We start from the raw sequence: 13,669 nt of genomic DNA on the forward strand, positions 1-13,669 counted from the left end.
TGTCTTGTGGTGGCGACCTACTTAGCTTCCTGCCTGGGAGCCAGCTTCTCTTTTGGAGAGAAGATGAAGCGAGCGGAGCGGCGTGATGACACATTATGCAAAACCTAGCATGATCGCGCTAAGTGTCTGCCAGTGTCAATACTAAAGACAATGCCACTATGCTAATGCTAACATGCCAACGCATAACAGTGTTGTGTTATTATGTTATGTTATGTTATGTTATGTTATGTTATGTTATGTTATGTTATGTTATGTTATGTTATGTGACAAAAAGTGTTTATATAAGTTTATATAAGTCACTCTAGAATGTCTAGAACGTTAGCATGCAACATTTAGCATGGCAGAGACAAGTATCTTTATATGCTACTACTTCTAAAAAATATTTTTAAAATGCTACTATGCTAATGTTTCCACTTATGAGAACAGCTTGGATGTTAGCATCCAACATCTGGCATGGTAAAGCTAAGTGACTGCTAATGTTCATACTTATGAAAATGTCAAAAAATGGTAGCGTTAACATGCTAACACCTAACATGGTAGCACAAAGTGTTTGTACTTATGGAAATTGATAAAACGTTAGCATGCAACATTTACCATGGCAGAGCTAAGTGTCTACATTTGTTAATACTTATGAAAATGTACTACTATGCTAAGGTTGAAATGCTTGCGCAAACATGCTAACACCTAACATGGTAGCACTAAGTGTTTACATAAGTTTCAACTCATTAAACTGGCTCAAATGTGGCTGTGCAAATGGCTAACTCTGCTACACGCTAACATTAGCATGCCAACACTGCATGGCAGCATCAAGTGTGTAAGTTACTACATGTGAGAATGGCAAAAATTTTTGCATCCAACATCTAAGTATCATATGTTCATGCTTATGAAAATGGCAAAATATGGTAGCGTTAACATGCTACCACCTAATATGGTAGCACAAAGTGTTTATAAGTGTTTTATAAGTTTCTACTCAAGAAAACGGCTAAACTGTTGCTATGTAAAACCTAGCATGATAGTGCTAAGTGTTTGCCGGTGTTAATGCTAAAGAAAATGGCAAAAATGCCCCTGTGCTAACATTAGCATGCCAACACTGCATGACAGCATCAAGAATTTATATAAGTTCTACTTGTGAGAATGGATAAAATGTTAGCATCCAACATCTAGCATGGTAGAGCAAAACGTTTGTGTTTGTTCATACTTATAAAAATGGCAAAAAAATGGTAGCATTAACATGCCAACACTTTGCATGGTAGCAGTGTTTATATAAGCTTGTTTTTATAAAAATGGCTAAAACGTTAGCATGCAAGGTCAGAGCTAAGTGTCTTCCTATGTTAATATTTATGAAAATGTCAAAAAATGTTACGAGGTTAATGCTACTCATGGAAATGGCTAAACTGTTGCTATGCTATTGTTAGCATGTCAACACCTCACATGACATCACTCAGTGTTTACATACGTTTCTACTAACTATACTTATGTTGTACTTACATTGTGTTGCGGGATGTGGGGCATCCTGCCCCCCGGCTGTTGTTACCACGGCGACCCTCCTCTGTCTCCATCAGCACCAATCAAATACAGATGAGAGGAGTGTGTGTGTGTGTCTAGGAGGCATGTGGCGGAATGTCATGTGGTATTACGTAAAGACAGTGTATTTGTGTTGTTTTGTGTCACGATGGCCTACTTCAAAGGTCTGAAAAGGCCTTGGAGCTTGTCTGGAGTGTCTCATGTAGCCGTAACACCCCCCCTCCCCCCAAAACACACACACACAAAGACGAGAGTGTTTTACGTTTACTCTTTTAGCAGCCTTTGATGAAGAGCTCTGTGCCCCCAGGGGCATCCCACCTTACACAGATGACTGCTTGCTGCTCATTTTCATGGTCACATGTTGCTAGCATGCTAATGTGAAGCCAATATAACAAATCCACCAGTGTCGTTCCCAAAAAAAGATACTTTTTGTTTCCTTCTGTCGCTGTGAAGCAAGGGATATTTTTAGAATTTGCTTTCTTGCATATTAAGAGCTTCTCTGCAAGGAGCTTTGCATAAACGACGAAAACAGCCAGACCCAAACGGGAAATTAGCATATTCTACTTCATTTTGTACCACCAATATTTAGGATGCACATCCTGGAAGCTATAAACCTTTGAAACACCCTCAACCACAAACATAACCTAAACCCACAATTGGATCCTGCCCCTGCATCCAAGCCGTAAAACCAATAATCTGCTGCATTGTTGATCCAGAACTGGGTCACTTGAAGTATGTGGTGTAAAAATCCGGCCAGGCTGTTGGGAGAGAAAATCCGAAAGACAGAAAAAGCCAGCAAAGTCTTTGATGGGCAAAAAACACCAAGCATTGGTGTTCCGCTGCTATCAGGGAAGTGTCTGCTACCATGGAGATCTGGCACCAGTGATAAAGGACACACACTCGTCGTGGGGCTCCAGTAGGACAGGAAGGAGATAATACGCCTCTTCCTCCTTTTCCCTTTTCCTCTTCACACCCTAAAGCCTTGCTCACATCCTCATCCTCACCGGCCACAGCAATCTTTGGACTGGCTGACATTCTAACATGCTAACATTGTTTTTACACAGTTAACATTTGAACATGCTAACATTGTTTTCACAGAGCTAACATTATAACATACGCTAGCAGTGTTATAACACAGCTAACAGTGTTTTCACACTGCTCACATTCGAACATGCTAAACATGCTAACAGTGTTTTGGTAATGGTAATGGTTTAATTTTATTTGAACATTAATCAGGTTACAATTGAATACATCACATAATCAATTCACAGTTCCACATGTCCAAAAGGAGTAGGAAGAAGCTAAGCTTATTGTATCCGACACCCATCTATTACTTTTTTACACGGCTAACATTTGAACCTAATGACAGTTCTTCACACACCTTTTTTTTACTTTTTGTGTAATTAAAAGCCTATTTCCTCTCCTCCTCTCCAGCCGCCTGCTGTGATTGCCTCATTGACATGGAAGTAGGCGTTATTGCCTCATCACGTGCGCCCTCAAGCTAGAAGAAATGTTGAAAGGCGAAACAGTGTTAACTGCTTCTTTTCACTTTAATGCACCCCCCCCCCCCCCAGTTCATTTCTGCTTGTTTATGCTTCTATTTTAGTCTAGCATTTTTTCCGCTCTGATAGACGCTGTGCCCCAAATAAATGCTGGATGTGTTGGCGCCTTGGACCGAATAGAAATGTAAACTCCAGTGGAGCAACAGTGGATTCATTTCATATGGGATAAACCTAAAATACAGTCATAATGTAGTCAAATACTATTTAAGTTAAGTATTTTGTAAGGTAAGATTATGTAAAACATAAGGTGTCCCCCATAATGTGTGATGAATATTAGCACTGATTACATGCGGCACTAGCTTCATATCATCATAACAATTTTAGAAGCATTTTAGCAATGTAGGAGCGTTCGGAACAATAACATAACTACCACAAACCTTTGATCAAAGAGGTTCAGAAAAAAGAGGTCTTTATGATGAAATGACAGTTGAGAACAAGCATAGACTCGCCACAAGATGCCATCTTGTGGCGAGTCGTAAACCTGCAACACAATAAATCGCAAAAAACAACCCACAACGAAATTTGGCGATTGGTATGACATGACAAAGATTAAAGATTTACACTTCATAATCTATTTATTGAGACTGAGTGGTCCGGAGTGTTTATTTAGTTTCGTCTTTGTCGCTGTTGTGATTGGGCCAAACTAGGAACCAACGTTCACTGCTTTGTTTCCCAGGCGGAAGGTGAAGTTGAGCAAAGCAAAATGGCGAGCCAAGAGGAGTCTGTGCGGGACTTTATCAACGTTACTGGCGTCGACGAGGAGAGGGCCCGCTTTTTCTTAGAGTCCACCAGTTGGAATTTGCAGGTACTGCTTGTGTCGCCTGTGAGTCGGCGGTGTTTGCTGGGATGTGGAGGTATTAGCTCACACACAGCACCGCCAATCAGTTAGCCTGCCCGGCTATCGTTAGCATGTGTTGCCGGCAATTTATGCAAGTCACTGGCTGACAATAGCCGAGAACTCCCTTTGCTATGGGCGGACCAAAGGGCAGAGATGTCGATGTTGACAAGAACGGCCGACACAATGTGGCACCTTATTTGGAAAACACACCATACGCGTTGAATGATGGACGGGGCGCCTAGCTAGCTGTAGCCGTGAGCCCGATGCCGCCTTGCTACTTTGAACATGAGCTTCCAATCATGACAGCATTTCATGTCCCGATGGCATGAAACAAAAAGCTGCTTAAAAGTGAAAAGAAACACTCTTCACTCGCAGTATTTTGTACACAAAAGTCCCGCGCTAAGAAGTGAGCAGACAACACACAAAAATTTGTTGTCAATGATTCAAACTTTACAGCAAAATGACGCCATGTTTGCCCACTTGTTGCTAGGCAGAGTCACAGTTAGGCATAGCAACAACGTTGGGAATTGTTTATATCTCACGTCTTCCTCCTGAGATATGTTTGGTGTCCGCCAGTGATAGCGATTTCGCAAAGTTTAGCTACGAGTACATGAGCTAAGATCGAATGTGTACTACATCAAGCATACAATGACGCTCACTTCTCTGAGACTGCTTTTGTGCATGTGCTACGTACATGTGTAGTATGTGTATACCTATGTGTTTCTCTAACGTGTATACCTGACACGTGTAGTACACCTGACAAGTACATCATGTGTATACCTGGCATATATGTGTATACCAGACACATATACCTGACATGTATAGTACATGTATACCTGACATGACATATATCATGTGTATACCTGGTATATATATATATATATATATATATATGTGTACCTGACAGTGTGTATAGCAGTGAGGGCCACCTAGTGCAAACTACTAAAATAACATTATTTTTCCTCCTAATATTAATAGTTTATTGTGGAAAAGCTGCAACCTTTTTGTTAGAATTTGACGTAATAGGTTGATTTAATAAAATAGCAGCTTCCTTCTAATTGCTGCTGTTTTTTTCTCCTCAACTATTTCAACTTTCTTCTTGTAAAATGTCTACTTGCATTCTGACTTTTTAACAATAATATTTTGATTGTATTCTTACAACGTTATAACTTTCTCTGCAAACAAATTTTTCCAAAAAATAAAATAATTGTATTTCATAATATTACAATTTAAAGCCTTTTTTACTTTAATATTTCAACACAATGCTACGAAAAAGATAATATTTTTTTCTCATAAAATTGAACCCTTTCCTTTTTAAATTACAAGAATTCTTTCTCTATATTCTTGTCACAACTTTCCCGCAACTATTTCAATTTTCATTGTGCAAAAATTACAACTTTGTTTTGGTTTTTATTTTGATATAATTTTATGAAATGCCTTTCTTTAATATTTCGCCTCAATACTACTAAAATGATATTATTCTTTTTTTTTCCTGGCCTGCACTTGGCCATGAGCACCATGTTTTATTTGGCTTCAACACAAATGTAACCACCATTTTCATGCATTTTCATTGTAGTTGGGATTTATTTGGTGCAATGTGTTCTATAGGTAACATGCTGGGGACTGCTGCTGCGACTGGTGGTGTCATACTTTTTGCTATTTGGAGCGAGTTGCATCGAGTCTCTTGAAGGGAATGACTTCCATGTGTATTCATTTGACCACTAATCTCTTCTTCCGTGTTGGACAGCTTGCTCTTGGTAGCTTCTTTGAGGACGGACCTGATGATGACGACATTGTGACTCTGCCTCAACCTGAAGGCGGCTCCTCTGTGTCCAGATCTACCGGTCCAAGGTATAATGCAATTTACAATAACGGATCAGTGCTGGGAGGAGCTTTTTCCATGGTTGATAAATAGATTTCATACATTCATGTTCCTGATACTACATGATAGAGTACCTTTTTGCATGAGAACGGAATGTGATGTTTGTTTCCTTCATCAGCTCTCAGCACAGAGTGACGTCCTTCAGAGACTTCATGCACGAGGCTGAAGATGAAAGCGACGAGGAGGAAGGTCAGAGGTAAGATGGGTCATCCCACAGACTTGTGCAGCCTCTTCTCCTCCCCATCTCCGCGGGGATCCCCGTTTGCTCAGCGTACGGAAGGAGGCGTGTGGCTCACAGCTACAGCCTTTTCCCAAGTGTAAACAACGGAGCTGAGAATGAATGTGTCTCCCGCAAGACCCAAACATAACAAGATGAACATCCATAGCGCCACACTTGCTTAAGAGGTTGGTAGGGCACAAAAACAAGAAGAAAGTCCAAATAAAGCACTGTTAAACACTTAAAACGTGGCGGAAATAATGGAGGTACTTTATCTAGCTGCCACCCGGGCAGCGCCATGTTGAAACAAGAGACCTCTGGTCTGTATCAATATGAACGATATGCTTGTTTTTGATATGATGCTAAAAAATAAGTTTTGATATTCGGATATATTGACATGTGCTTGCGTGTTTGTTTTCCTCCTCTCTCCACCAAACGGGCTGCCTGACACAAGAGTTCTCTCTGTGCATGTGTCTCAACACTTGGGAGTGTTGGTTCTATAGCAGAATGAATGAATGAATGGAGGGAGTGAACCCTCCTGTTAGTCATTCAGTCTTTGTCCCAGTGGGGAGAGGCGGGGCTAGCTGTGTGTGTGTGGAATACTTGAAAATACACGATGGAATACTTTCTTGGTTATGGTTTATGGTCTAAATTAAATTAGTGAGAACCACGCATGCACATTGGTGGTCGTAACGCCACGGTGATACCCACATGCGCAGGTTCTTTGCGGGGGGATCTGAGCGCAGCGGGCAGCAAATTGTGGGGCCTCCTAAGAAGAAGAGTCCCAATGAGGTGGTGGAGGATCTGTTTAAAGGAGCCAAGGAGCACGGAGCTGTGCCCCTGGACCGCAGTGGGAGAGGCCCGGGGGAATTCAGCAAAGCTAAAGTAAGAGGAGAGAACACCATTATATGTGCTGTGATTGAAATACCGCCCTGACGTTCTGTCTGCTCCTCTCAGGCCTTCGATGGGGGTGGATACAGGCTGGGAGCAGCTCCTGAAGAGGAGTCCGCATATGTTTCTGGCGGGAGACGCGACGCCAGCACAGGACAACAGGACGTGAGTTGTTCCACCCATCAAATACTTCCAACACAAAATTAGACTTCACGTAGAAAATTCAACTTTACAAAAAATCACAAATTTCTGTGAGATATAGGGATTACTTTTGGAAATAAATGAAAACTGTTCAAGGAAAAGTACTTTTTAAATGTCTCTCAATTGAAATGGAGAGCTTTGCCCTCTGGCTCAGCTCGCTCTTCACCATGACGGTCTGGTACGGCGACCGCATGACTGCAATGATCCGCCTGTCGACCTCACGTTCCCACCTTCCCTCACTCATGAACACGACTTTGATGCCTTGGCTGTGCCTAAAAATTGTGTCCATGAAAATGATGAACAGAATGGCTGTTGAATATCCATACATGATATACTATATCCTGTGAGAAGTGTGAAGTTTCATAAAAAAAACGTACAGAAAAATAGCCGCTAAAATATAATAGTCCATTGTCTCCTTGAAATAAATGTAGACAAAGTCAAATATAATCCTATCGCCATACCAAAAGCACCACAGAGCAACATGAAATAAAGTTGATTTTAAATGTCAGCAGCAAACCAACCCAAAAATACTTCAGAACCTCGTAGGAAAGTAAAAAAAAAAAGACCTTTTAGAACTACAAATAAACGTAATTCTTAGGTTGTTCATATGAAATTGGATTTGAATATTTCATCTCCGCTGGCGCCTCTCAAAGTCCAGACAGCATCATAATTCCATCCAGTTACTACGTCTTTGGTTATCATACATCCTAAGTGTGACAGCTAAGTGTGTCTGTGTTAGGTACATGTGGTGTTGAAGCTGTGGAAGACGGGCTTCAGTCTGGACGACGGCGAGCTGAGAAACTACAACGACCCTGGCAACGCTCACTTCCTCGAGGCCATCCGCAGGGGGTAATTATTCCCCCGCCAGCTATTCCATCACCTCTATCACGATGATGATTATTTTGGTTTTCCACTGCAGGGAGATTCCCTTAGAGCTTAGGCAGCGTTCTCGTGGGGGGCAGGTCAACCTGGACATGGAGGACCACAGGGACGAGGACTTCAGCAAGCCCAAGGTGGCCTTCAAAGCCTTTGGAGGGGAGGGACAGAAACTGGGAAGGTGAGCCAAGCGTCTTGCTCAAGGACACACCCGCAGTGAAAGGGGTGGAGGAAGCTGGGTGCCAACCTCAAACCCTGCACCTCCAGTGATTCATTTAAAATGGCCATATTTCTCTGCTATGTTGAATAAAATAGCCCTCTCTCTCTCTCTCTCCCGCTCCTTCTTCCAGTGCCACCCCGGAGTTGGTCTCAGCTCCCGCCACCTCTCAGCAGGACCAGGCGGCCAACGAAGCCCAGGCCAGTGCCAGCGTGAGCCTGGACACCTCTCAGCCCCTCACAAACATTCAGATCCGACTGGCGGACGGCGGCAGGCTGGTTCACAAGTTCAACCATAGCCACAGGTGACTGCAACCCAACCCCCAATGCCGTAAAGGTTACTTTCCCTCTTTGGATGAAGATAGCTAATAATAATTGGAGTAGACATGCATAAATACAAACAATACACTCAAGTAATGGATACAAAAAGATCCATCAATTTACCGCTTATGAGCTGGGGGAAGCCCTGACTTCCCTCTCCTCCTGGCGGATCCCATGGCATTCCCACGCCACTAGAGAGGCGTACGGTCATGGAAAAAACCATGAGACCAGCCTTGTTGCTCATTTGAATGCCTGGTACTGGTACAACTGAAAGTAGCATTGTTTGGACAAATATCACAATATCTCTATGTTTTTGGCAGTACACTGCTATAACTATTGATGGAAGAACTAAAGTCATTTTAGTTATGAAGAAGAAAAGCATGGAAGTTGCTAGATGTCAGCTCTTGAATGAAACTCAACTTAGGAGGTGTTTTTGTTCTGATCATTATATCTGTCCGATCAAATGTACCTTTAGTTGTACCAGCCATTCAAATGGATCAATAAACCAAAGAAACAATCAATGTTTTCCATGACTGTATGTTTTACAGCTGTAAAAGCCCTCACCATACACTTTAAACACTTTGCTCATACTGGCATGAATTTGTAACCATCATCCTACGAGGCCGGACACAAGAAATTCTTTCACTCCTGTGATCGTGCCTCGTCCTGGCGCCGTTCCGCTGTACTGGAGTGTTTTTGGATCCTTGTCAAAACACATACAGTTGTGCCCAAAAGTTTACACCCCCCTGCAGAATTTAAGATTTGTTGGCCTTTTCTCAGAAAATATATTAAATCATAATGACAGAAAAAAAAAAAAAAAAGACCCTGTCCAAAAGTTTACACACCCTGGTGGTTTTGGCCCGATAACATGAACCCAAGTTGACACAAATGGGTTTGAATGGTGCCTAAAGGTGACCTGTGATGTATGGGCTTGGAATCAATGTGTGTGTAGAAAAGCTTAGAGCTGCGTTGAAGTTTCTGGTTTCTGTGTCATGGGGAAAGCAAAAGAATTGTCAAAGGACCTGCGAAACAAGGTAACCCAAGCGTATAAAACAGGAAAAGGATATAAAAAGATATCCAAGGAATTGAAGAGGCCAGTAAGCAGTGTTGGAACTCAAATCAAGAAGTGGAGAGAGAGAGAGATTCTGTTGAAACAAAACCATGGTCAGGCAGACCAACAAAAATTTCTGCACCAACTGCATGGAAAATAGTTTGAGACGCAAAGAAAAACCCTTGGATAACTTGAGCTGAAATACAGGACTCTCAGAAAAAATTGGACTAGATGTTTCCAGATCCACAATAACGACACTTATTGTGCAGCATGGGCGGGTTGCCAGAAGAAAGCCATTTCTATGCAAATACCACAAAATATCCCGCTTAGAATACACCAGAAGGCACAGAGACAAGCCTCAACCTTTGGAACAAAGTCATTTGGAGTGATGTTTGTGAGCTACAAAGGCACAGGAAAATGGGAGAAAAATGGAAAGGTTGAATGCAGAATGTTATCAGAAAATACTGGAAGAAAATCGACACTCATCAGCCCAGAAGTTGCACATAGGATGTTCTTGGACGTTCTTGGACCTGCCATTGACTCCAGCAGAAGAAAGCCAAGTTTAAACCGACCATCTCTGTCTCCTGACCTCCATGTCATTGTTCAGTTCATGCAAGACAGCCCAAGAATTTCCAGGACCTGGAGGTTCTTTGCCAAATATAATGGGCAGTTTTACCATCTGAGAAAATAAAGATCCTCTTCCACAACTACCACAAAAGACTTCAAGCTGTTATTGATGTGGTATTAAAAACTGTGGTGTGTAAACTTTTGGCTAGGGTCATTTTTCAAGCTTCTGTTGTCATTATGATTTGATGATAAAAAGAGTAAAATAACCACTCACCATGAGTGACAAAGGTTTTTGTTTTTTTTTTATTTTCTGAGAAAAGGCAAAAAAATCTTAAATTCTGCAGAGGCTGTAAACTTTTGGGCACAACTGTAGCTGCAGTACTCTACAGCAGTGATTTTCATCCACTGTGCCGCGGCACACTAGTGTACCTTGAGAAACTGTCAGGTGTGCCGTGAGGAATTATCCAATATCATTTTTTATAGTTAACATTGATTAATCATCATTTGCAAATATTATGTCAATAGCCATGAATATGGAGCCAAATATTCCAATTGCATTTGGTATATTTGCTCAAACGGAAAGAATTGAACAGGGATGGAATATTCCTTTCCCCAATCCAATTCAGGTATCTTGTACCCGCTCAAACGGAAATTTGTCATGGTGCGTTCTTCTTCATGGTGTTTTTCTTCTTCTGTTGTTTATTGGCGGTTGGCAAGCAGCTTTTGTGTGCATTGCCGCCATCTCTGAAACAGAATCTAAACACTTCTATACGCCATTCACAAGTGCAGTTTTATTAAAAAAGAAAATATATATCTATATAAAACATATCCCGAGTTTTAATTACAAAATATTAGCAAGATTGAATTTGATCTTTTCCTGTTTAAATTTATCCCGGGTGCGTTCTTTCAGCACATGCTCAGATATGACGTAACACGCAGATCCAGACGTTCTTCACTTTTAAAAATGGAGGCCAGCAATCAGCATTGGACTGCTAAGCAAAGTTTGTTATTGATCCAAACTAAATTTCAAGACTGGACAGACGAAAAACTGGCAATGCAGAGTTATTCCAACAAGTGAAAGAAAAACTCGGGGAAGCCGGTATCACGTGACGTTGATGTTTACGTTTTACTGCGCATACCCCATTGACTATTCTGTTTGATTTTCACGGCACATGTAGACAAGAGATTGGAATATTCCTTTGCATGGATACCAATGTTTCCCGAAAGGTCATTTGGAAAGAGAAAACTCGTCATGTAAATGTGGATAGTACTGTGGAGTGTCTGTGGTGTAAAGACTGGCAGAGCAATGTAATATTGGTCCGTGTGGCAACACCTACCTTGTTCCTCCGATAGACTTTTTGATGGACGTGTGAGGTCATGGGGACATTTTGTAACATTTTTGGTTAGTGGTGTGCCACAAGATTTTTCCAATGTAAAAAACGTGCCGTGGCTCAAAAAAGGTTGAAAAACACTGCTCTACAGTACTACATTAAGTTGAAATGGCAGCGCTATGGTGCCTAACGGGAACACAGTGGATACACTTCATCCAAAGACGATGTTATCCTTCAGAAACTTAAATTCGCTTTGCATCAAATCTCCCCCGTCGTGTCGTTACCAGGGTGTCAGACCTGCGGCAATTCGTGGTGGCAGCCCGGCCTGCCATGGCTGCCCGGGAGTTTGTCCTGATGACCACCTTCCCCAACAAGGAGCTGTCGGACGAGAGCCAGACACTGCAGCAGGCCAACCTCCTCAACGCCGTCATCGTGCAGCGGCTACAATGAGGACCCCCCTGGAGTCACGGACTTGTGTTGGGACCTCTTCATTTCTGATTGATCCGGGTGTTTTTGCAGTGAATGATGATGGTGGTCCAAGACACGTCCGCTTGTACCCCACATCATTCCCCTTTTCTCTGGTGACAGCACAAGAAGTCCTCCATGAGTTTTGTTCATCTGAAGATGGATCAGATGGGTTCCGGTGCAGTCGGGATGATCCCAGCTTCATTTTTGCATTATTGTTTTCTTGACCGACTGATCATGATGAATGATTAGTGGCTAACCATACAATATGTAATAGATTATAAAGATAGGTGGTGGACATCCTCTCTGCATCCTGGGGCCACAAGGGAACCCGTTTGGACCTTTAGGGAATAAATGATCAATGTGTGAGGAGGCCGGTGCGCGCTCGTAAAACACAACTATTCAATACGATTCTACGCTTATGTTTGTTGATGTAGACATGGATCTCACATTATAATAAAGAAGCCAGTTGTACACAAGTGTCATTTCTACAACATTTTAAAGCATTTAAAGAGCACAGCATACAGTGCACCCGGAAAGTATTCACAGCGCTTCACTTTTTCTACATTTTGTCATGTTACAGCCTCATTCCAAACGGTATTAAATTAATCTCTTACCTCAAAATTCTACACAAAATACTCCATTATGACAATGTAAAAAAGTTTTTTTTTGACATGTTTTGAATTTATTAAAAATAGAAAACAAAAAAATCCCATTTACATAAGTATTCACAGCCTTTGCTTAATACTTTGTTGATCCACCTTTGGCAGCAATTACAGCCTCAAGTCTTTTTGAATATGATCCCACAAGTTTAGCACACCTATCTTTAGGCAGTTTTGCCCATTCTTCTTTGCAATAAGTCTCAAGCTCCATCAGGTTGGATGGGAGACGTCTGTGCACAGCCATTTTCAGATCTCTCCAGAGATGTTCGATCGGATTCAAGTCTGGACTCTGGCTGGGCCACTCCAGGACATTCACGGAGTGGTTCTGAAGCCAATCTTTTGAGATCTTGGCTGTATGCCAGCCTGAGGTCGAGCGCTCTGGAGCAGTTTTTCATCCAGGATATCTCTATATATTGCTGCATTCATTTTTCCTTCTATCCTGACTAGTCTGCCAGTTCCTGCTGCTGAAAAACATCCCCACAGCATGATGCTGCCACCACCATGCTTCACTGTAGGGATGCTATTGGCCTGGTGATGAGCAGTGCCTGGTTTCCTCCAAACATGGCGCAAACAATTCTCTCCAGACCAGAGAATTTTGTTTCTCATGGTCTGAGAGTCATTCAGGTGCTTTTTGGCAAATTCCAGACGGGCTGCCATGTTCCTTTTACTAAGGAGTGGCTTTCGTCTGGCCACTCTACCATACAGGCCTGATTGGTGGATTGCTGCAGAGATGGTTGTCTTTCTGGAAGGCTCTCCTCTCTCCACAGAGGAACGCTGGAGCTCTGACAGAGTGACCATCGGGGCCTTGGTCACCTCCCTGACTAAGGCCCTTCTTCCCCGATCGCTCAGTTTAGAAGGCCGGCCAGCTCTAGGAAGAGTCCTGGTGGTTCCAAACGTCTTCCATTTACCAATAATGGAGGCCACTGTGCTCATTGGGACCTTCAAAGCAGCAGAAATGTTTCTGTATCCTTCCCCAGATTTGTGCCTCAAGACAATCCTGTCTCGCAGGTCTACAGACAGTTCTTTTGACTTCATGCTTGGTGTTTGTGCTCTGACATGCACAGT

The 13,669-nt window shown here is 42.3% G+C and overlaps 1 protein-coding gene across 1 annotated transcript; it reads left to right on the plus strand.

The window, feature by feature from the left end:
* The first annotated feature begins 3,721 nt into the window (after positions 1 to 3,721).
* On the plus strand, positions 3,722 to 12,434 carry nsfl1c (NSFL1 (p97) cofactor (p47)). The gene is made up of 9 exons (XM_058051156.2): positions 3,722 to 3,891; positions 5,672 to 5,775; positions 5,925 to 6,002; positions 6,743 to 6,908; positions 6,981 to 7,079; positions 7,855 to 7,964; positions 8,035 to 8,172; positions 8,342 to 8,512; positions 11,765 to 12,434. Exons 1-9 carry the CDS (start codon positions 3,790 to 3,792, stop codon positions 11,925 to 11,927), a joined length of 1,131 nt encoding a protein of 376 aa, XP_057907139.2. The 5' UTR covers positions 3,722 to 3,789; the 3' UTR covers positions 11,928 to 12,434.
* The last annotated feature ends 1,235 nt before the right edge of the window (positions 12,435 to 13,669 follow it).

The sequence above is a fragment of the Doryrhamphus excisus genome, linkage group LG15, assembly GCF_037039965.1.
Source record: "Doryrhamphus excisus strain RoL-2023G ecotype Guam linkage group LG15, RoL_Dexc_Guam_v1.1, whole genome shotgun sequence".
NCBI classification, from domain to species: Eukaryota; Metazoa; Chordata; class Actinopteri; order Syngnathiformes; family Syngnathidae; genus Doryrhamphus; species Doryrhamphus excisus.

Coding starts and splice junctions, on each gene's coding strand:
- nsfl1c (XM_058051156.2), top strand. CDS start 3,790: ATGGCGAGCCAAGAGGAGTCTGTGCGGGACTTTATCAACGTTACTGGC. Junction 3,892..5,671: donor CCACCAGTTGGAATTTGCAG/GTACTGCTTGTG, acceptor CGTGTTGGACAG/CTTGCTCTTGGTAGCTTCTT. Junction 6,003..6,742: donor GACGAGGAGGAAGGTCAGAG/GTAAGATGGGTC, acceptor CCACATGCGCAG/GTTCTTTGCGGGGGGATCTG.